This window comes from Gymnogyps californianus, chromosome 27 (genome assembly GCF_018139145.2).
Source record: "Gymnogyps californianus isolate 813 chromosome 27, ASM1813914v2, whole genome shotgun sequence".
Classification (NCBI taxonomy): Eukaryota; Metazoa; Chordata; class Aves; order Accipitriformes; family Cathartidae; genus Gymnogyps; species Gymnogyps californianus.
Genome location: NC_059497.1, coordinates 2,406,359 through 2,428,671, shown reverse-complemented (window position 1 = coordinate 2,428,671; position 22,313 = coordinate 2,406,359). Strand labels below are relative to the sequence as shown.

At 42.6% G+C, this 22,313-nt stretch overlaps 2 protein-coding genes across 7 annotated transcripts; one reads left to right on the top strand and one right to left on the bottom strand.

Annotated features, from left to right (window-relative positions):
• Nucleotides 1-295: 295 nt before the first annotated feature.
• On the bottom strand, nt 296-12,572 carry EIF2D (eukaryotic translation initiation factor 2D). 4 transcript variants are annotated; one of them, XM_050911508.1, is made up of 15 exons: nt 12,534-12,572; nt 11,113-11,303; nt 10,332-10,415; nt 8,087-8,177; nt 7,310-7,417; nt 6,383-6,672; nt 6,054-6,171; nt 5,565-5,610; nt 4,749-4,852; nt 3,075-3,233; nt 2,257-2,346; nt 2,057-2,152; nt 980-1,100; nt 663-837; nt 296-557 (listed from the first exon to the last, which is right to left on the bottom strand). In XM_050911508.1, exons 2-15 carry the CDS (start codon nt 11,165-11,167, stop codon nt 487-489), a joined length of 1,608 nt encoding a protein of 535 aa, XP_050767465.1. In that variant the 5' UTR covers nt 11,168-11,303; nt 12,534-12,572; the 3' UTR covers nt 296-486. The 4 variants fall into 4 exon arrangements, with proteins under 4 accessions (XP_050767465.1, XP_050767462.1, XP_050767464.1 ...); XM_050911505.1 differs by lacking the exon at nt 12,534-12,572 and adding an exon at nt 12,282-12,340; XM_050911507.1 differs by lacking the exons at nt 6,054-6,171; nt 6,383-6,672; nt 12,534-12,572 and adding an exon at nt 12,282-12,340.
• A 510-nt stretch (nt 12,573-13,082) lies between these two features.
• On the top strand, nt 13,083-20,655 carry DYRK3 (dual specificity tyrosine phosphorylation regulated kinase 3). 3 transcript variants are annotated; one of them, XM_050911509.1, is made up of 3 exons: nt 13,083-13,147; nt 13,930-14,041; nt 18,077-20,655. In XM_050911509.1, exons 1-3 carry the CDS (start codon nt 13,083-13,085, stop codon nt 19,646-19,648), a joined length of 1,749 nt encoding a protein of 582 aa, XP_050767466.1. In that variant the 3' UTR covers nt 19,649-20,655. The 3 variants fall into 3 exon arrangements, with proteins under 3 accessions (XP_050767466.1, XP_050767467.1, XP_050767468.1); XM_050911510.1 differs by having other exon boundaries at nt 13,091-13,147; nt 13,926-14,041; XM_050911511.1 differs by lacking the exons at nt 13,083-13,147; nt 13,930-14,041 and adding an exon at nt 16,832-16,915.
• Nucleotides 20,656-22,313: the final 1,658 nt, after the last annotated feature.

Sequence of the window (22,313 nt, the reverse complement as noted above, 5' to 3'; positions counted from 1 at the left end):
ATTCTCAGTGCTGAAATGTCTGATATTAATACCTGGAAATGTTTAAAAGGATAAAATCTAAAACCAAATGGGTTTTACTTCTGACATACACGGTCTATGGCACAACACACTGGACTGTTCCAGGACGATGTGTTGGAATGTACTTTGCCTACATTTCAGTGGAGGTTCTGTTACCATGCCTTTGCTAAAAGATGTAAAGCAAGAATGTTAAACTAGCCAAAAGTCACTGTAGCCAGAAAACCAGTGCACCATTAGGAACTTCTAGAAAATATATGGGAAAGGATAATACTAGGGGTTTTATTCAGCTTTTTATTTTTATGAAAAATGAACAGCTGGAGCAACATAATTATTTGGGTGAATCCTAGACCTTGTAAACATCCAGGACTCATTTTTGAATGAATAGGGCCTGTACATTATCCTTTATTTGTTGGCAGAACACCTCTATAAATAATGAGATCTGAGTAATTCTTACAGTAGATTTTTCTCTTACTTCTTCCGGCCAAGCTTTGGAGCCTTCTCAAGGCCTTGAATATATTTCCGAGGTAGCTGGTACTCTTCTGCAACATAACCAAGAGTTCACTTCAGGTAAATATTCAGAGCTCAAGAATTAAAGTCTGTATCTTGCTGTAACCAGTCCCAGCCCAGTTCCAGAATGGACTTACCTAGCAGCATCTTGGCCAGATGATGGATTTGGTTGCCTTGGATCTGGACCTGAACTCTGTCTTTTGTTCCTGGTACTGGGGTGATGGTGGCACTGGCTTGTACTCTTTGTTGCAGAATGTTGGCCACACACTGTGGGTCTAGACCATACAGCTCAAGGTTCTTGATAATTGTCACCTACAGATTTTAATAATTATTGCAAACATCACTGCTGTAGGTATTAGCAAGTCATGTCTCACTCATCCCAGAAAAATGAGCTGCCAAAGCTGCTCTCAGAATCTGGGCTTCTCAAAACCCCTAATTTTAGTTCTCTTTTTACCTTCTTATTTGATGATCTCTGTGCTATGGTTATGTCGATGGGCTCAATGTTTCCTTTCCTGACAATAGGTTCTTGTCCAAAAAATGTCACCTGGTGTAAGGGCTGCAGTCGTTCAAGGCACCTGAACAAAGTTTATACATCCAATTAGTCTCTACAGTACAGCAAGGCTGATGTTAACTGTGCTTTTCCACTGCAGCCTCTCACAGGTTTGTGAGACTACATGAAAGCCAAGATTCTACAGATGAGAAGAATTTATATCTTAAGAAGATAATGCATGATGATCTCATGCAAAAATTTGCATCCTAGCTATTATTTAAAGCAAGGGACTGACTAAAAAGAAAGCTACTCTACTGACTTGCAAAAATTATAGCTTAATTACTGGTAAAATTTTATAAATTGGTTCTTGCAGAGGAAAACCTTCTTTAATTTTGTCTTTAAGCTATTGTTCAGTTGTATTGTTCACAGATCGGTGAAGCAACTTCAGTTTAAAATTCAGCATAAACTGTGTTACTGTCCGAGGAGCAAATTTGGCTTCAGAAGGAAAGGAAGCTGCTGGCAGTGCCTCAGCAGCATTGTGTGATGGAGAAGCTCAAGGCAAGTAAGACATTGGGGGTATTCAGGCAAAGTTTTTCAGTATATGGAAACAGTGGTCTTGTGTCAGATACTCAGGCCTCTTGGATCTAAAAGGTGGCTTTAGGTTATAAATGCAGAAGTTGTGCTGCACGGAAAGAGCAGGATGACTACTGTTGCCTAAAAAGGGCACGTTCAGCTATCTATTGCAAAGGATGGCTTTATAAATATGTACATACAGATTATACACAGAACCAGGCACTGCTTGTTTAGGAAGCTTCCCCTGGTAAGTGGTTAGCAGGTAAACAAAAAAACCCTAACAACAGTTAATGCTAGATGCTTCTTAAATGGTGAAGAATGAGAGATCCTTCAAGTGAAGGTCTCAAATGCTTTTTGTTGTATTACCAGTAGGAAGTGACAACTTAGGTAGCTCCAATAACCTGTGGCTTTGAGTTGCATGCAATAAATCTGTGTAATACTGAAACACTACATTGGGAAAACAGTCACCTGCTCAAGAGGTCATCCCATTTAAGGTTTGAGATTTCATCTTGTTCCGATTTATCTAATAGGCAGTCGCACAGAATGGCATTCACCTTTACAAAGCTACAAAACAAAAACACACAGTAGAAGCAAACAAGTTCACTTTTTTCCTCTAACTTCAGCATCTCCTGTGGACGCAGCGTAGGACAACTTCCATGTCTACTTACTTTTTGTTTGTTTCATCAACCAACTCATTAGTCTTCACATAGTTAATGACGATGTTTCTCACCTCACTGCTTGAGAGGATGCTGCCTTTTCTAAAGAGAAAGAAAACTTTTTAACTTATTACTTCAAGTAGTTAGGTGCTGGGTTCTGTCACTAAGACGACAGTAACTACCCTGACCGCATTTGGTAGCAACAGCTCAATACTGAAATACATCTGCTAGGGAGTGATTTCTTGTTACACCTCAGCTGCTGTGTAACAGATAAAAGGCTCACAGCAGTCATTACAGAGACTCTAAAACCCTTGGTCCGGGGAGCCTAGTTTGGGAGGATGACCCTAATGACACCCCTAACTTCAGGGGACTGTGGATAACTTGTACAAAAGTGCTCAGTTGAAGAAAGGCTGCCACTGAGTGCTATCTAAGCTACATCAAAACAGACAAGATTAGAGAACTCACTTGCCTCCTTGTGCCCTAACTTATCTGGGCATCCTCTTTTAAGTAAACCATACTGTGGGTGAGCAGAATATGCCTTATCCAATGGCAAATGAAGACAATCCAAGTAAAATGTATCAATTTTGACACTTGAGCTATCGCCTCCTTAGCTGTGGGAGAAGTGATGTGAGTACTTGCTGAACGCAGTTGTCACAGCCTCTTATCTTTCTTCCCTTTGTGAAGCAATGAATATATTCTTGATTCCCATCACCTTCCCTGACAGCATCGCAGGGCCCTCCCCACAAGGGCTAACAAAATGGTACCAGCATAGGTTTGTTAGTCTCTCTCTTCATGTAAAAATGGTTCTGTTGTACTTTTTTAGTGCTTACCTGTGTCCAGATTCCTGAAAGAGTGGGATCATTTTTGCTGAGACCCCATAAAGCGGGATGATTTCAGGAGCATGGTACACTTGTTCTCTGTCTTCACTCTTGCTGTCTAGGGCAGCAGAAGCTGAAGAAAATCCTTCAGGTACTGTAAATGCTTTAACGCTGGAACGAGAATTATTTGGTGTGAGTGAAAGGGATTGAAACTTATCACTTCCATTTCACTGAGAAACTAGAACCTAGCAGAGTCGCACAAAAAGCTTTCTGGTCTGTCGTATAGTATGTCAGTTCCTCCAAATGCATTCCACTGCACTGGGGGCCTGTGTCTGTGGATTAAAGGACATGATGAAAGAACAGTATTTTGAAGCATTAGCTGCAATTACTAAATCTGTCCTTGTACACATTTCAAATATACACATAAATAAGCACCTTAACTCAGGTGATATTAAACACTTTTCACTCTGAGTAAAGCCCTATATGTTGGGGAAAAAGTAAATCTCTCCAGGTGTTCTAAGCATATTTGACTCTCGTAATTAGAGACAACTGCCATAATTCAAAGGATGCTGCCCCATTCCATAGAATTGCTAGAATTAAATTTAAAAAAAACCCCAACCAACTGCGCTCTCCACCAATGTACAGACATTTAAAAGCTGAAATGATTCTTTAGTGATCACTGATAAAAGACAATCCTGGAAGAGAGGGGTAAGAACTGTATCAGTGCAGGAGCCGGAGTCTCATTTCATTGACCAGAGCTGCAGATTCTATGCTTGCAGGTAAGAGAATTGACAAACTGAGTTTGAGTATGCCTGTCTCCTAAGGATAAGGCCAAGTTTAATGAGAGAGAAGTTAATGCAAAAAGTCAAAGTAATTCTGCTTCTTTCCAAACGCAGAAGAGAAGATATGCTTCTATCTACAGAAATATTCTCCACTCCATTAGTTGCCAAGGAGACGTTATATAACAGGGAGCCTCAGGCCCGCTGGGAAATTCCAAGAGAGAGCTAATGTGCCGATATGCAGAAGGAACGAGTAGGATGCTCTCGATGTGAGGTAACTACTAATCCTTAGAAAGATAACAGAAACACCAATAGAGGAATCGGGTAATAAGTAACTGAAAGGGTAAGAGTATTTGTGCAAATCAATATGTGTAATGGAAAACAGCAATTTTTTTTTTAATTTTTTGAGATTATAACTTTGGCTGCTGATTTTGCAAAGTGCTCGATTTGATCCTATATGACATTCTGAGACTGTAGTTTCATGAGCATTTACTCAGCAGCAGTGTCCACCCACTACAAGGATAAAGAGCCATATGCAACTTTCAGAGCATTTAACAGTCCTTTTTGATCTTAAGTTCTATGGATGAATGCACAACTAACAAGAAAGGAAAGGTGGCAGTCATGACGCTGTCATTAGACTTTAAGCATGCTCAGTGCCATTGAGTAAAGAAGGAAGAATATATTTCACCTGGAAGAACTCTACAAGAGCAGGAAACATAAGCAATGTTGTACAGCAGCAGGGTATAAAACTCTTCCATAGCATACTAAGATTAGGAAATGAGGGCTGCTACAGCTATTCAGAACAGGAATTCAAGCAGAGTATAGGTAATAGAGCTGGAAGTAGCAGATTCCGCTCCCTTCTTTCAGAGACTACCAACTCTTTAAAAGACTACAACATTCTACATACTCTGGATGTTTCCAGTCCACTTCCACAATGCTCTCCACACCTTTGTTCAGCTCCTTCACTTGTAAGATCTTCTGGTGCTGCATACATTGCAGGAATTTAGAGAACTGAAGGAAGCAACAATGAGAAATGCGGAGTCAAGCGTTTTAAATTCCTGTTCATGTGTTTCTGACTGCCCTAGTGTTACTTGCTAAATCAGAAAAACTTCTTTAAAAACAAAACAAAACAAAACACACTCCCCCCACACCTTTGCTTCTCTAAACAGCAATTGCTAAGGAGCAGTGAGTGCCTCTGTCTGGCTCTAAAACAGAGTAAAGGCAAGCGTTCCTTTTGTAGGTCTGCCATCTGTTTGCTCTGTGACATTCTTAGCCAAATCACAATCTCGCATGGACTACTGTGAGATCTTTGGCAATGCACTTTGTCTTTGCTTGTCATCTACACAACAGGGACAACACCGTCTCCTTTCTCTTCATTTTTGTTCATTAACAGCTTTAGAAAAGGAACGGCCTCTTCTTGCAAGTAATTGCACTGTCCAACAAGATCAGAACCCTCCAATAGCTATCGCAGTATATAGTGGCAGACAGCATTGGCTGCATTCAAAGCAGATCAATGCTCATGCTTTCAGGACAATTACTTTTCTCCCTGGATCCCGCAGGATCAGAGAGCTGAGAAAAAGAACTTGGCTTTTAAGAACAGCTTCTAGGTTTTTTTGTTTGTCTGTTTGTTTCACTAACACTTGAACAATTTTGACTTCAGACTTTTTCTCTCCTTCCATTTCTTCTTTAAATTAACGCAAAAAAACCGACCAAAAAATCTCACCTTCTTATAGCTTGATTTCTTTATGTCCAGTTGTTGTCCAGCGGGGCTATAAATGGATTTTTTAAAAGTTCTTTAGTTATAAGTCACCCTTCATTTCTTCTTAAATCTTGCTACTTATGCTAGAAGTTTCTTAACAGCGGAAATACAAATCACACAGAGAAAGAATTACTTCAAACAAGCTAATAAATAGAACATGATGAGTGAAACTAGTGCTGATGTTCCTGTGGGTAGGCAAACAGCCATTTAAGTGACTAAGCAATCTTGAAACAAATGTCAGCCAACTCAAGTTAGCTACCAAGCACATATCCTGGTCTGGACAATCCTTACACCAAAGTATTTGATGTAAGAAGTGAGCATAATCTTAGATAACCTTAGATAAGGACTGAATTTTGAGTCAAAAACTTCATCCTAAATATCACACTCGATCTCCACAGTTTTAAAGACAAAAACCCAGCATGCAAATGCAAAGACAATCTTCTTGCCACATACCAGCATGAGAACATATGGCTGCGTAGAAATGTGCTGGTGAGCAGAGGGAGATCCGACTTCTTTACTTTGCATTTTAAGGCATGAAAAAAGCACTGACTAAATAATGCATCCATTTGCTCTGCAGGGGAAAAGAAGGACAAGTAAGCCGTGAGTAGTCTGTCTTTCAGAACACAGCACTCAGTTCTTTCAGACTGTCTTTCAGACCACACAGAACTGTCTCTACCCTGTTCTCGCAGTGAGCCGTCTAGAATGCACAATAATCTAGATCGTGGGTATGGGCTTCAGCAAACAAAGGGGCATAGTTTGGTTTCATTTGTACGCAAAAATACCTTGTGGAGTCCTACTGTCTTCAGCGTCCCGCTGAACCTCTGTGTTGGCGTCTTCAGCTGTTTCTGCAGCTCTGCTCTCATTGAGTTCCTCCTTTCCCATCAGTATTGCACAACTGTCTCGCTCCTTCAGGCTCAAATCACCAACATCCAAATGCTGCAATGGGTCAGTGGAGCAGCTGATGACAGGCTCTTTCCCCTCCATCTCTTCCTCATCTTCAGCACTCTCCTTTTCAGCAGGATCTGTTACCAAGGGAGCTAAGGTAGGAGGACAAGATTTGTCACCATATTCCCTATAAAAGGAAGAAAAAGCATAACATAGCTTTCTGTTTACTGCTTTGAAACCCACAGGACAATGAACAAATGTCACCCTGATAAAAGGCACTGGCAGTTGCATGGATCTTTTTCCGCATTCTCAAAACTATAAAATTTATTTTTAACTCATCTTCCTCTATAAACTCTATGTTCCCCCCATGAATCTTAATTTAAAACTGAGCAGGCTAGTTGAACCCAAATGCAAAGCAGCTCCTTCATTTGGTTGAGACTGGCACAGTTGACCGTTTTTAAGCAAAAATGATTCAAAGTTCACTTTTTATAGAACAAGAAGATTTTCTAAAAAGGGATGTTCTAGCTTCATTTCTATAATAATTACACTCAGGTTGAAGGAACTAAATCAAGTGACTAATTTTATATACCTATTTCCAATATGTATATAATGGGTAGGTATCAGGACAGACACCTGCTTCTGTCAGAAAAGCGTGGCCATCAAAAACATGTAGCTGAAACCTTAATAATGGTCATATCTAAACTGTGCCCAAATAACTCAGTATGTTGAACTAACAGATAAAACTTACTGGGGCACAGATATTGATTTTAGTAAACACACAAGACTTGTTACAAATTTTACCAAATGCCTGGCAATATACCCACCAGAGGTGATCCATGTAAGTATGCAACACAGCAAAGCCCTTCCCTTTCATTCCAGCAGCCAGCATCTCCGCAGTGGACATCGTGGCAACTGCAACTGCTACTGGAGCTCTGGGAAAAGAAGGGAGCGTTGCAGCAGGACAGCACAAATACACTGCTACTTGGACAAAGACAGACTGTGCCATTGTGATATTCCGAATTTCTTTTACGATGTTCTTGTTCTTTACCACCTGCCTTTTTTAAAGCATCTAGGTATTTTCTGGTTATCTTTCTGGTATGTAAAGTCTTCCAAAGAATCCCAGGGATATGTGCAGCTGTGATACTGAAGTGAACGTTGTGCAGTGACACATTCTTCGCTTTAATACAGTACAAGAAGCATATGCACTGCCAAGAGAGACTAGCAGTGGGGGGAAAAAAACGAACAGCTTTAGCACTGCTCCCTCACTCTGAATCTCCTCATAGACAAAAAGACAACTGTGTAGAATACGATCTTTTGTTAAAAAAATTACTCTGTTTCAAAACAAACCTACCAGTTGTGCTGCGACAGGTCCAAAAGAACCAATTTGCAAAGCTGTCCACCTGAGCTCAAATATATCCTAAGCCAGAAACTAAGTGGATTTTTTTTTCTGCTGTATTTTCCACTGTTTAGGTCCACAGTGCATCAGATGCACGAGAACAATTCTGCTTTTATTTCCTCAAAACTCCCAGAGTCTTCCTGTGAAAAACAGCTTCATTTCATTTTTAGTTTCTAAGAAGAGATGAATAAAGAATCCTCCGTACCTGTTTCCCAAGAGGGTGACAGCACAGAGTGTGCCCCGCTCTACTTGAGGAAAGCCAGAAGATGGCACTACAACTCCTGGCAGCATCAGATCTGAAGAAAAGAATAAAGCACATCCATTTCTCAATGAAGGACTCAGCCACTACCTCCTCCACCCCCATCCCTCCTGTTACTCAGCAAAAACACAAGCCTGTTAATAGCTGAGCACATGCCAGATAAAACATGATTCTGTTTCTCCTAGTGAGGCAGCACTTCTTGCTACCACCCTGTGGAGTAAGGGATCCAATTCACAAGGGTGCTGGGCACATCCCAAAAAATTGTGGGAGAGCTAAGCATGCTCAGACCCTTGCCCTGTCAGGCCCAAAGGGAGTACTGTTTTTAACAGAAGGGTATGAGCTCCCAACCTAGACAGCATTACTCTTCATTAAAGACATGGAAAGAGAAAGGAACAAGGAGATGTGTCTGGAACTACCCATTTACTCTTCCCTGTCCCAAGGGCAGGTTATCCCAGCAGCTCTCTCCCTGGAGAGAGAATTGCCTAAAATTTGCCACTGGTGACCCAACCCTCCTGATCTGACACGATAGCTGCACTCAGCTGTGAACTCTCCTCAGCATGAGGAAGCAGCCTTAACCATCTCCTTGCTAATCTGGACAGAAACAGTATACCTTCTGGTGGGCTTCCTTCCGCTTTCCATACCTGGGATGAATAGACTGGCATGTGAGTAAAAAACAGTTTTCCATGCCACATGTACAGCATCACAGCATCACCAAATCATGTAAAGAGCATCTGCTCTCCCTCATGGCAGCTGTAATTGTCTAGAGCTTGCAGCCTCGTGGACTGACCTGTGTTCCACGGTTTGGTTTTGAAGGCATCTCAGTTTTTTTCTCAGCATCATAGATTTAATATGTATGCTGAAGAAGCCAACAACATTTTTCCTCCCATTCACTGTCACAACTACTTTCAGCAAATCTAGAATGAACTCTGCAATTGCAACAAAGGCTCCACATCTCTGAGGACAGAAATCACATAAAGACCTTAACGTGACAAGGTAAGTAGCATGTGTATGTTATGTAAATAACCAGGGCAGGCAGTAGATACTTGAATTCACGGAACAGATATCACAAATAGCACTACCTTGCTTTTCCTCTTTGTAACTGAATGCTCCCTACATCTGCTCCCTCCCTCCACGTCTGCAGCACTGGATAGTCTCATGCCTTTCCTCTTCTTTCTGAGATGTGGCTCTACCTCTCCTCTCTGCCTTTGTTGGCCATTGTCTCGGTGGCGGCTTCTTATCTTTGGATCGTACCCAGAGGTAGCCTGGTTGCCATGGGAGATGAATGACCAGCAGCCCTCTTTCATCAATGTCCTTCCCCCATTAGCACGACTTTTTTTTCCCGAAACTAGGTCACTACAAGTCAGCAGCAAGGCGTGCTCAGATGTCTATCACAGCTACACATTCAAGCACTTTATATTTCCCCAAAAGCAAACAAAGTAAACAGAGGGACTTGAGTTCTACCTTAGATACTGTGTAATGGAAAAAAACCGTCTCTTTCTACATGTACGCTTCCATTTACAGACTAAGGCCGCAGTGGCTGCAATTTAATCTTCTTCTGGTTGAGCAGTTCAGCAATTTAAAGTTTATAAAGACCTGATTCTCATGAGTCTGAACTGCATCCAAAGCAAGTTCCAGAAAACAGACTCCTTTCTTGTTAGTCTTGATCCATAATTAGGTAGTAGAGCCAGTAATCCAGGAATTCAAATCCAACCTCACCTGCACAATCCACAATTTACTTGACAGTGATTACAATTGTAGGTTCCAATATAAACTCACTTCTTATCCATAGGATAAGCTAGTTGACCTCTGAATTCACAGGAAGCAGGGTGGCAGCAAAGGAACTCAGCTGCTCAAGGAAAGTTATAAAAAAGACAGACCAATGACACAGGCAGTTCTGTGTCCCAATTCAGAGCGGCTGATCACCCTGAGAAGATATTTCCAAGTCTGAGACTCCCACATGGAACAGGTTACTGCATTTAAACAGCTTTAACCTACTTCATTTCATTCACAAACTGTTTTACAGCTAATTTATTTTCCTTTTTAGGACATCACCATGAATTACTTTTGAGTACTTATTCTTTACACTTTTTTGTTTCAGGTACATTTTTGCCACTGGGAAAGATAACATCAAAAAAGCCCTGAAGGCAACTCCTTTTTGCAATGCAATGTGACAAAGCTCTAGTCCTCTTACCTGCTCCTCCTGCTAGTTTCTGTAGCACAGGGGGCCATGTTGAAAAAGCAGGGAGAAGATCTGGGTAGACCCACAGAGTGTACACTGTCCCAAAACAGAACCAAATTTAAAGATGCATCATTAAAAACTTCTCTAGCTGTTGCTTCTTCCCATCTTTACGACTAAGCAGTACAATACTAACAGAACTAAACCCTCTCCTTTTACTCGGGTAATTAAGAAATCTGAAGTCAGAACAATCCTACAATAATTAGTAGATGTGACGGAGAAAAATAAATTGCTAGTTAATTCAAGCTCCTGTGAATTATTATAAAGGATATAGATAAATGTTTGCATTATTTTCCTTAAATCAAGGACACTTTGAGCTAAAATGCTACTCCAACAGGGAAGAATTGCTGGGTATGGGAAAAATAAAAGCATAGAATATCAGAGCAATTCATTGCCTAATTCCAGGGCTACCTGGAAGTGGACATCATGCTTCCTGGAATTACACCTTGCAGTGGACAAAAGAGAGAAAAGGGGCTAAGATGCTAAACTATTACTTAAAAGACTTGTTTCCTGGTTTCTAACCTCTGAGCACATCCATTTCCTTTTCGCAGAAAGGATCCAGAAATGGCACTGAGTTTGCAAAGATGTTGGTAGAATAAATGCACTAAAGATTATGAAGTGTACCGATACTATAGTGATAGGATAAATGCTTAAGACAGACACAAGGAAATCTTTTGGGGAAAGGCTGGTGCCCAGTAAGTAAAGAGGGAGCATTATTCTAGTGCACTCCGCATACCTGTTGGATACAGAGCTTTCTCAATTTCAAACAGTATTGGGTTCCTGTTATTCATATAAACAGTGATGGCCTCCCCTTTGTGAGAGTATATTTTGATGACATTAAGCTCTTCCTTGTTTGGAATAAACTCAGTCAATTGTTCAGCACTAAGGTTAGGAAAAGCTGCTGCAACATCAGTTCGTAGTTTTCTCCTGTAATGACAAAATCACAAATGTGTTACAAAGCTGCCTAGACCATCCCTCGCAATAATTCCTAGATCAGTAGTTACTGTTGTGTTGGCTGTTCATGAGATTCCCGCTTTTTCACAGGAGATAATTTGAAGCATTTGTATCTGGGTTTACAAATGAGATAGATAGATAGATAGTTGCATGCTGGAAGAATACTGGGAAAAGGCCAAATATGCTTGCCCTGCTCATATTCTTCCTTAAACATCGGCTTACAGCTCCTCTTGCTGTCTTTGCCTCTCTTTTGCACTGCGATTTCATTACTGCTCTGAGCTCCTGAGCACAAATCTGGCAGTATCAGACTTGCTCAGCCCAGCCTGTCACCTACAGACTCCCACAGCTCCGGCACAGAGGAGCAGGGGTGCAGCCAGATTTCCCTCTCCCCCCAGTTTTAGGTGATGTTTAAGACATGGTGACCGGCACAAGGTGAGTTTGTGTGGTCACTGACAGAAGCGTCAACTGAATCCAAAAGATCGGCAAGTCAGCACGGCTACACCATTAAGAACATAAAAGTAAAGGAGGATCAGCTAGGCCTCGACATTAACAATTCACTTAAGTCTAGCTTAATTACAGCAGCACCTTCAAGCAAAAAGCGCGTTTCTTATTCAGACCGGTAGTTCACGTTTATCACAAATGCCAGGTGAAGGCGGCCACAGCCCCCTGCCTGCCCCTAGCCCGCATCTCTGCGGGGGCAGAGCCGCCGCGGCCGGGGAGCCCGCCGCTCGCACCGCCGCTGCCCTCGCCGCCTCCTGCGTGGCACCGAGACCGACGCCGAACCGCGGCGATTTCAGGCCAACGCCGCCGCGCCGAGGGCCCGCCGGGCAGCGCGACAGGCCCAGCGCGGGAGGCGGGATTGAATCCGCTCCCCTCAGCGGAGCGAGGCCTCCGGGCCTCCCCGCCTCGGCGCGGCGGGGGGCTCCGGCCCAGCCCCGGCCCGGCACTCACCGATCGGACCCCTTGATGGCGGTGTTGGATCTCACCCGGAACGCCCTGGAGAACATGGCGGGCCCGCGCCCCGGCCGGCGCCGCGCTCCCCTCAGGCCACGGCAGCCGCCATGGCGCCGTCCCGCGGTACAAAAGCGTCCGGGTGGAAACCGCCTCCCCGCGGCCTCGCTCAGACCGCCCGGCCCGGTCACCCACCCCCCGCCCCGCGCCCACCGCCCCCGGGCCCGGCACGGTGCGAGGGCCGGGGCTCACCCCGCGGTTCGCCTCGGCCTCCTCCGCGCGAGGGAGGCGATCGCCGTGAGACCTCCGGAGGCGCGGAGCGCCCGCGGGTGTTGCGGGTTTTCTCCTAACGGAGCCTTTCCCTCTTCCCAAACGCGTGTGCTTTGTTCCGTGAGGGCTCTCCTGGGGCGGGGGGGGCACCGGGAGAGACGCTGCAGGGGGGAGAGGGACGAGAAACGGGCAGTGAAACCCGGAGGTGTTGGGTACGGATTTAAAAAATGTAACGACGTTCTGTGAGGAGGGCGCTCTCCCGGTTGTCAGCCGTTCCCCGGCCCGGGGAGGCCTGCGGGAGGCGAGGCCCCGTTGCCCGGCCCGCTCCTCCCGCCTCCCCGCCGCTACTGCGCAGGCGCCGCCCGGCGGCGGGCGGGTGGGAGGGGGGGGGAACACGTTCCCGTGGCAACGGCCGGGCCAGTGGCGGGCGGCCGGGCAGGGCGGCCGCAGCCTGACCGGAGCCTCGCCGCCCGCCGCGGTAGCGCTGGACGGCGGAGCGCGGGCAGGCGGCGGTGAGGGGCCCGGCGGGGGATGGGGGCCGCCCCCCCCCGCCACGATGCTGCTGGGCAGGAAGCCGGAGGCGCCCCTCGGCGCAGGTGAGGTCGGCGGCCGCGGGGCCGGGCCGGGCGGGAGCGGGCTGGAGGCGGCCGCCGGGCCCTCCCCGGTGCGCCCCGGGCGGCAGCCACCGGGGTCCCGTGGGGAGCGGTGCCGCGGCCTCGGGGAGGGCCCGTGGGCGAGCGCGGGGCGGAGGGCCGGGGCTGGCCGGGGAGCCCGCCTCGCCCCGCTGCCCCCCTTGGTTTCTCCCGTTTGCGAAGCTGCCGAGCTCCGGTGCGGAGTCAGTCGCGTTAAACGTTGCAGTTTTAAGTTCTTTAACAGTATTTGCCAACAGTTACGGTGCAAACCGACACGACCTTCCCCCCCCCCCCCCTTGCAGCAAATCTGCTAACTGTAATTCCCACACATCATTTTTAAAGGATAGCCTACTTTAAAGGATAGTCCTATCACGTATTTAAGTGTACGCTTGTTTTCTGTTGTTCTCAGTGAGGATAGTTGGGGATTATCCTACTTAAGGGAAAACGGGGAGTATGTTGGTTAATGTTTCCTAAGAATATGTTTGCAGTGCAAAAGTTGATTAAAAAAAGAGAAGCTCTAAATTAAAAGTATCACAAATCAAGATTTCCCAAGACCTTTGCGCTCTGTTGTGGTATAAAAATATAGTCATAGTTGAATTCTAAAGATCATTTAATAAATGAACGAGAACCGATGATCTTACAGACTTAAAATGTGCTAGGTGAGATGCATTTCAGGGTTTCTCTCTGTCTGTATCAACATGAATTGTTGTGGCTAACTGGTTTGTATATGGGACATTTCCAGCCAGGTTTGGAGATGGATTATATGACTCCTATATGAGGATAGATCAAATTAGGTACCAAGAGTCTACAAATGAAGAACACAGCCCCTCACGACTTCCTTCCCTTGGAAGATCTAATGTGAGTATTTTAAAGTCGTCTGGGTGTTCACGTTGTGTTGTGTGGCAGTGAGAACTATCAAGGAGTTAGATATCTACCTATAGAGAATAAATTAAAAAAGTGGGATGTTGCAGCTTTGTAGTAGCTTATTAACATTATTGCTTTTACTAAGCATAAAAATGATGTGGTATTGTGTTCAATGCAGAACTTGCTAGGCAGCCTCAGAAATCCTATCTCACTATCGTCAGCTTATGCTTTAATCAAGGAAGTTATTTTACGAAAGGTTGAAGTGTTCTGTCATGTCACCTTGTATGTTGATAAGTATGTAAATCCACATATGCTTTGCTTTACCTCTTGCACGTTTCCATTTTAGTTTCCCTCATGAAAATTCCGAGAGATAAGTACTTACGAACAGCAGAAGGAGCAGCGTGGGTTTGCATGACTGCCAAACATCTTACAAAAGTATCTTTCTTCTCTGAAAACTTTGGCATTATCTGCCACTTCGTTTGCTAGCAAAATAGCTCTTTATGGACTGAAGGTGTTAACGTGCTTCTTCATAAGTGTTTCCTCAGCAGATGTGCAGTTATGAGATCTTTCCTTAAATTGATTCAACTGAGCAGTAGTGGTCATGTTTAGCTGTACGGTGATCTGACCTTTTTATGGTTTTTAAATGTGTTTTGGCTCTTGTTGAATTCTGGCAGAAGTGAAGGAGCTTGAGCTTAAAAAACCCCACTCACTAAAAAGTGAAAATAGACATTTCGCTGCGTAAGATGCATTTGAAAATCATCACCTTGTGGGAATTTATTGTAACAGATATTAGTAATTAATTTGGTGTGTGCTGTTCGCTGAGCAAACTCAGTAGCATGGGTCTGTGTTTTCCCTTTTTGGCAATATTGAGGGAGAGCAGAAGAAACAGAGAGATTTGTTGAGTAGTAGAGTTTGAAGAGTAGTGGGTTGGGTTTTTTTGCAGGGACTTGGGAACTTTTAAACTGCAGTGTTTAAGTTGTAGTGTAACTTCAGTTGTTCATAAATGAACAGAAATCAGTAGAATGGAACTATCTAGTTAAATACAAATATAACTATGAATATTATGTTTCACTGATGTATCTTATTCTTCCTCTGTATTTTGGCCATCAAGCCTGTTAACTTCTTAAGGCAAGATTAAGGATTATAAAATGCCTAGTTTTGGCATGATGACACATCAGAAAAATACAACCTTAGTGGTATCTTGCGAGCAGGAACTGAGATGAAGCATGCAAGGACGAAAATAATGATGCTCAATCTTAATGGGAAAGTATCTGGAATTAAGTGATACTTGGTTTCCTTCTTGCAAGATTTTTGTATTACGATGTAATGTTACATGAGAATTGAAGAGTTTTGATGTTTGCAGCTGTCCATTCTTTTCATCTTAGCTATAAGAGAACATAAATGTCTCTGCTTTGAGAATACATGGGTTTAACTCTGTTTAATTCAGTATTCAGAAAATAACTGATGCACTTTTGCAAAACCAGTTGTGTAGGAGCTGGGTTAACTGTTTCCTTCTCAATTAAAATGAAGTTTTGTAAGTAGGTGAAAATCTTCAACAGGGTGCTGCTTGTGTTGTCAGTCTAATTTCTTGGCTGCTAATAGCACTTTATAATAAAAAAAAGCTGTGCAGCCTGTGATTTGTAAAAGAAAGCTGTTGAAAGAAAGCTGATGTTACCCAGAAGTCATCTGACTTTAAGTGTAGCTCTTCTGAGTTCAAGTTAAGATTGATCTATATTTGTGTCTGACCGTCATGTGGCAAGTGATTTTGGTAGTCCTCTAAGAATGAAAATGTAGTCCTTACTACTGAATGGCTGTTGAGTCGGGTTTCAGACCCAAAGCCATAGTTTCTTCATTAAGAAATAGTTCCAGGATAAATGGAATAATGAATTCCTTGCTTATTTAGGGATTCGAAGATACAAAATGTTTGCTACAGACAGCAGCATTAGAAGAGTTGCTATAGCTCCTGAATAGAAAATATGTAGATTTAGCACTGTTTGCAAGGCTTTCACGCTTTATCATGTTGCTACAATTGATGACATTCAGACTGTTAACACCATTTTTTGGAAATAAAATACTTGAAAGAGATTTGTGTAATAAGTAGCATTTCTGCAATACAGTAGCGTGTTTTGAAGTCTTGGCGTGTAATTCATTCATCCAGCTAGAGAAGGCTGCTCCGCAGAGCCCTGCTAATACAAACTGCCACAGCAATGTTCTGCGTCAGGGTGGCAGTTGTGTCTATTCTGAATCACAGTGATAAAAAGCTGCTTCTGTTGTGCGTACAATTGAAACCCATGTAGGAAGAATATTGAGTTTTGATTGCAAAGGTGAAAATAAGACTCCTACTGTAGAAGGACAGGCTTGTTTTGTTTTGGTTTTCCCCCTCTCTCCTGCCCCCCTGGAAACTTCAGAAAACAAACAAGTGTGAACCTTGTTCTGTCCTTACATTCTCTGTTTATTTGTAAACTTACTGTTTGAGTCTGCTGGACTGACTAGTCTTTTAGCCAGTTCTGAAAATATGTCATTCTTATCTCAGAGGTTCAGCCAGACTCCGAGAAAAAGGCGTTTATTCTAAATTACCAGGGTTGGGCTTTGTTTTTCTATTTCAGACTTTCTGGAAAGGCGTGTCTCTTACAGTACACTGTATTTTTGGGTTGATAGGACACAGAGTAGTGGAACTTAGGATATATCCGATGGCCCCTAGTCACCATTGATAAGGACTGACTTCTGCAGGAAATGCCCATTTTTTGGGGCTTGTGAGTAAGAGCTAACATTTCAACCAACAAACAGACTCTTAAAGAGATGTGTGTAGTTGGTTTTGGCGAGAACATTCACTTCCCTTATTTACTGACTGTGCTGAGATGTTGGATTGTATGTAACTAAAAAGGAATTTGATTTTATTGCTGTGGATCTGCAGGTTTATTTATATTTTTTGTTTGATTCTTGTGTAGTTATTTTGGTTTTCAGGGATTCGGTTTGGCATGTGTCTCAAATCTTTATTTTTAGATTAAAGGACAAAATGGAAAACAGATGTTGCTACTCTAGTCATGGCTTCTTCAGTGTTGCTCAGGATAAGACAACGCCTCTCTGCTGTCTATCAGCATGGAGCGTCAGTGAGTAGAAAAGGGGAATAACAGTTGTTCTAGTTGTTCTAGTAAGGAACTGAACTCCAGGGAGTTCAGCATTTACTAAATTGTAAAAATGACAAGCTTGAAAAATTTCACAGTGCTGTTCTCACCTTCTACGCGTTCATTTCAGATGTGAATATTTTAACACATGGCAGTAAGCGGCAGTGGTTACAGACTACTGTCAACTAAGTTGGAGTAAGAGATATTCTCAACTACTCAAAGCTTCCAAGTCTGTCTTAAGATAGTTGTGCAGCTATCGTGATTTCAAAGGGAGTTGTGGATCTGATGGTATTTTCCCCTTCAAAGAAAAAAAAACAATTTTTTTTCAAAAAAGTATGGTTTACCTTGTCTGGCTCTGTCATCCTTTTGCTCCTCGTTCAGCTTGGTTACACCAGCCTTATGTCACCTGCTGTCGTTTTTTTGTCTTCCTTTGGCACACTTGTCTTTGCAATATTCCTGACACTTCTCTGCACATTCATGTTATGTTGCATGTTTCAGACAGGTGCAAGTTGCATCTGTCGTCGGTTGTGTTTGCTGCACCCACGTTTAAAGCTAAACATAGCTGTTCCCGCGGCTGTTTGCTGACTACATGCATACTAGTAGAGATAGGTATTGTGTCCTTGTTTGAGTGGTTGACTGTCTAGGGTTTACCCTTTATGGACTTAGAAGTACACTACATGTGTGCAAGTGCTTGTTTCAGTAAGTTGCATTCTCTTTGTGTACCCTTCTGTAACTCTGCTTGTAACTTAGAGTTAGTTTAGGTCCAGCATTTTATATTTGTTCCTAAGAGAAATGCAAAACCTGTTGATGTTACTTGTTTTGTTTTACGTGGTATTGATTTTATTCTTAGTCTGTGCTTTAAAAGATAAAGCTTTTTTTTTTTTTTCTTCCCCCCCATCTGTAGGTTTCTAGCAACAAACTCGCAATGAAGGATCACCCTCTGACTGGAAGTCAGGTCAAAGTGGAGCAATTATTTGAGGACTCTGGCAACAGAAGGAGTAGCACTCTTCAGTCTGCAGGAATTACTGGTTCAGAAAGATCTCTTCCTTCCCTGACAAAAGATAAAAGTATAGAGAGCATAAGCACTTCTAAAGGTGGTGGTAGTTCCTCAAAAGCACATAAAGCCATTTCCCAAGCTCCAGAGCAAGCTGTCAAACAGTACAAACATCAGTTATCTGCTTATGAGCAGCAAGAGATATTTAATTTTTCTGAAATTTACTTTGTGGGTCCAGCTGCAAAAAAGAGGCAAGGAGTAATTGGTGGTCCCAACAATGGTGGTTATGATGATGACCAAGGCAGCTACATTCACGTGCCTCATGACCATCTTGCTTACCGGTATGAAGTACTCAAAATCATTGGCAAGGGCAGTTTTGGACAAGTTGCTAAAGTCTACGATCACAAACTCCACCAACACTTGGCCTTAAAGATGGTTCGCAATGAAAAGAGGTTCCATCGCCAAGCAGCAGAAGAAATCCGAATTCTGGAGCATCTGAAGAAGCAGGATAAAACGGGCAGCATGAATGTTATTCACATGCTGGAAAGCTTCACCTTTCGGAACCACATCTGTATGACCTTTGAACTCTTGAGTATGAACCTGTATGAGCTGATTAAAAGAAATAAGTTTCAGGGCTTCAGTATCCAACTGGTACGCAAGTTTGCTCACTCTATACTGCAGTGTTTGGATGCCCTTTATAGAAACAAAATCATACACTGTGACTTGAAGCCAGAAAATATCCTCCTAAAACAGCAAGGGAGGAGTGGAATCAAGGTTATAGATTTTGGGTCCAGCTGTTTTGAGCACCAAAGAGTCTACACATACATTCAGTCTCGATTTTATCGGGCGCCAGAGGTAATTCTGGGAAGTCGCTATGGGATGCCCATAGACATGTGGAGTTTTGGCTGTATTCTGGTGGAGCTATTGACTGGATACCCTCTTTTTCCTGGAGAGGATGAGGGAGACCAACTGGCTTGTATGATGGAACTTCTTGGAATGCCACCTCAGAAGCTTTTAGATCAATCCAAGCGAGCCAAGAACTTCATCAACTCTAAGGGTCATCCTCGCTACTGCACTGTAACTACACATGCAGATGGAAGAGTGACCCTTAATGGGAGTCGATCGCGCCGGGGTAAAATACGAGGCGCTCCAGGGAACAAAGACTGGGTGATGGCACTGAAAGGCTGCGACGATCCCTTGTTTATAGAGTTCTTAAAAGAATGTCTCAGCTGGGATCCTTCCGCACGCATGACTCCGAGCGAAGCTTTAAGGCACCCTTGGATTTGTAAACGAACGCCCAAACCACCCAGCACTGATAAAACCTCCAATAAACGGATTTCTAGCTATACAAGTTCTTTCACAGGAATAGGTTCCAAGTTGCCTCCTGTAGTTGGCGTAGCGAACAAGCTGAGGGCTAATTTAACATCCGACTCCAATGGCAGTATACCTCTATGTACTGTGCTACCCAAACTGGTCAGCTAATAGAGAACTATGTATTTCCAGAATACATACCTTGTATTTTAATTCTTTGTTAATAATGTGTAACGAAGTTAAATGCAGAGGTTTTTAATGGATTTACTTTTTATTAGAGGCTAAATCTTGAATATAAAAAGTTCAGTCAAAATGTACACATTTAAAGGGCTAACTTTTATCCAATTGTTTCACTCACAATGTGGTGCATATTACATTTCTGGGTAGGTCAGCTCAGCTGTTGAGTACAATGACAGTTTGGCAGACGTGCTATTTAATAATGCTGTTTTAGAAATCAAACTATTTCTTATCAGGACGGTTTAACAGATTCTTTTGCTTAAGACAGCAAGGGAAATTGATTTAAAATACATATTTTCAGTTAATCTCCAACTGAACTCTTTTTATTCTGGGGAGAGTTTTTATGTCTATTGTCAAAAGCACAAATGTGTTAATGTAATGCATTAGGAACTTACTTGCAAATTGCTAACTTATGTTTGAAGAATTTTATTTCTCTGCGCTGCTTTTCCCTTATCTATCCTGACTGAGATTTTTAAAAATACCATGGGATGTAGACACCAAAGGAATTTGGTGTTGAAATTTTATCATCTGAATTTTTTTTTTTTTCCGAAGGAGCATAGAAATGCCATGAAACACAGGATGTATCTAAATAAAACTACTAACTTCTGTACACTTGATATTTCCCTCAGAAGTCTATGGAAAGCTGGTAGGGGAATTCCAGATCAGGACTGGTCCATCACAAGGGTGGCCCAGTTTGTTCAAGGCTAACGAATCAATTATATGTTTCTTTGGAGCTCAAACGGAAATCGTCAGTTCTGCCAGGGGTGTGTATGTGTGTGTTTTCCTGTATTGTTCCCAAAACAAAAGTGTTGAACTTAGAGAGCTGGTTTATATACATGTTTGAGATTCTGGTCATTTTAAAAATTTCTTTTTTGTGTGTTGAGTGAATTCCATTGAATTACATGGAGCTCTTTTTATTAAAAGCAAACATGCCGCCCCTATCAGACAAGTAAAAGGTTTTAAGGCCCGGGACTTAACTCGAAAATGGGGGCGGCACACCTAATAATTGGAAGCGTGCTCTGAAATCTAAGCATAACCTGTGAAATACCAGGAGAGATTGGTAAGGTGCAAGAACTGGTGGATCCAAATCAAAATACGTTATGGGAAGAATTGCTTTATTTCTAATCGTATTCCTTCAGGTCTTTGAGAGACAGATGCCTACGTTTTCTCATTCTTGAAATATATGAGCTTGTATTTCCTCTTCCTTTATCTTCCAAGAACATGCAAAGGCGGTGTGACCTGTAATGACAACAGCACAACTCGTTCTGGTTGTTACTTCTTGCAGCCACATGGCCCAAGTCCATTTACAAAAACATCTGATCTCTTGCCAGGTGCCTGAACAAAATTTTAAATACAATTTAGAGCTTTTATGAACAGAAGGTTTTAAATTTAATGAGTTTCTCTGTAGCAGATTTTTAATGTTAAAACAAGGAGACTCTCAGTATACAAACAAAGGAATTATCAGGGTGATTTTTAAGATAAGGTGACCACATGTTCAATACAAGACCCTCCCTCTGAGAAGATGGGGCTGCATTTTCTCCTCTGCTCTGTTTAATTACAGCCCTGGTGAAATGCTGGGTGGAGGCCTGTATAAAAAGTCAGAAAGACAGAGCCAAAGCTCCACGCTTTCCAGGACTGTTGTTTAAACTGAGGTTCTCGTGTACGTAGCTTTTCTGAGTTCTTTCGGTTTATAAGTGTAAATTCAATAAGCTTAGTAATAATATTAAAATAACAGTCTAGCCTTTATCCATGCAGCTACAAGTAATAGCAGTGTGTATGGTATGTTCATGGTTCACTTCATAATAATGCGTGACTGGTATTTTTTATTTTGTTTGGCTGAGTGGAGTTTTATTTGAACGGAGAATCGGGGAAGTGGATTTTTGGGGGAAGTGGCATAAGACACCATCGATTTTAGTAGAATCTCTAATAGATGTGGCACATTTTCAGAAGCTAGAAACATTCTTCTTTCTCCTCTGCCCTTTACTCTATCCATTTTTTACAAAATATACCTGGTGAGTGAGGAGAAAGGAACCTTTCGGGAGCAATAGCTTGTTGGGAAAGATGCATAGAAAAGCACTTTATATAGAGACCGTGAAGTGATGGTAGTGTCTGGAGCCTGGCAGAAGACAGTACACTGTTGGTGTGCTAGGAGCTGTACAAACAGGTCTTCTCTTAGGAACACAGAGCAGTATGTTGGTTCTAAACCATTTTCATCTATAAAATGACAAATATAGAATAATCATTCTCCTGTGGGTTCTGGGAACTAGTTACTGGGAGGTAACTGCAGCCTCTGGTGTACACGCAGTAATCTCACTTAAGGCTGGTGCTGTAAAACTGCAGATAAAGTAATTAGCTGGCAAGAACATTGCTTTTGATCTTGAAAATGTGGTCAGCATGACCTGACTGCACAAGGTGCCTGTTATGAGTTGTGTATGTTTAAGACTGCATCTTACTTGGGACTACTGTATTTTAAAATCAAGTGCATAGTTAACTGTCTTGCTAATTTGGGGCTCTTGTGTATATAGCCATGGTAGTGAGAAGGAAAAGAAAGCAGCCTCAGCAGATTTTTACTATATTGAAAAGAACTTCTTTATAACCC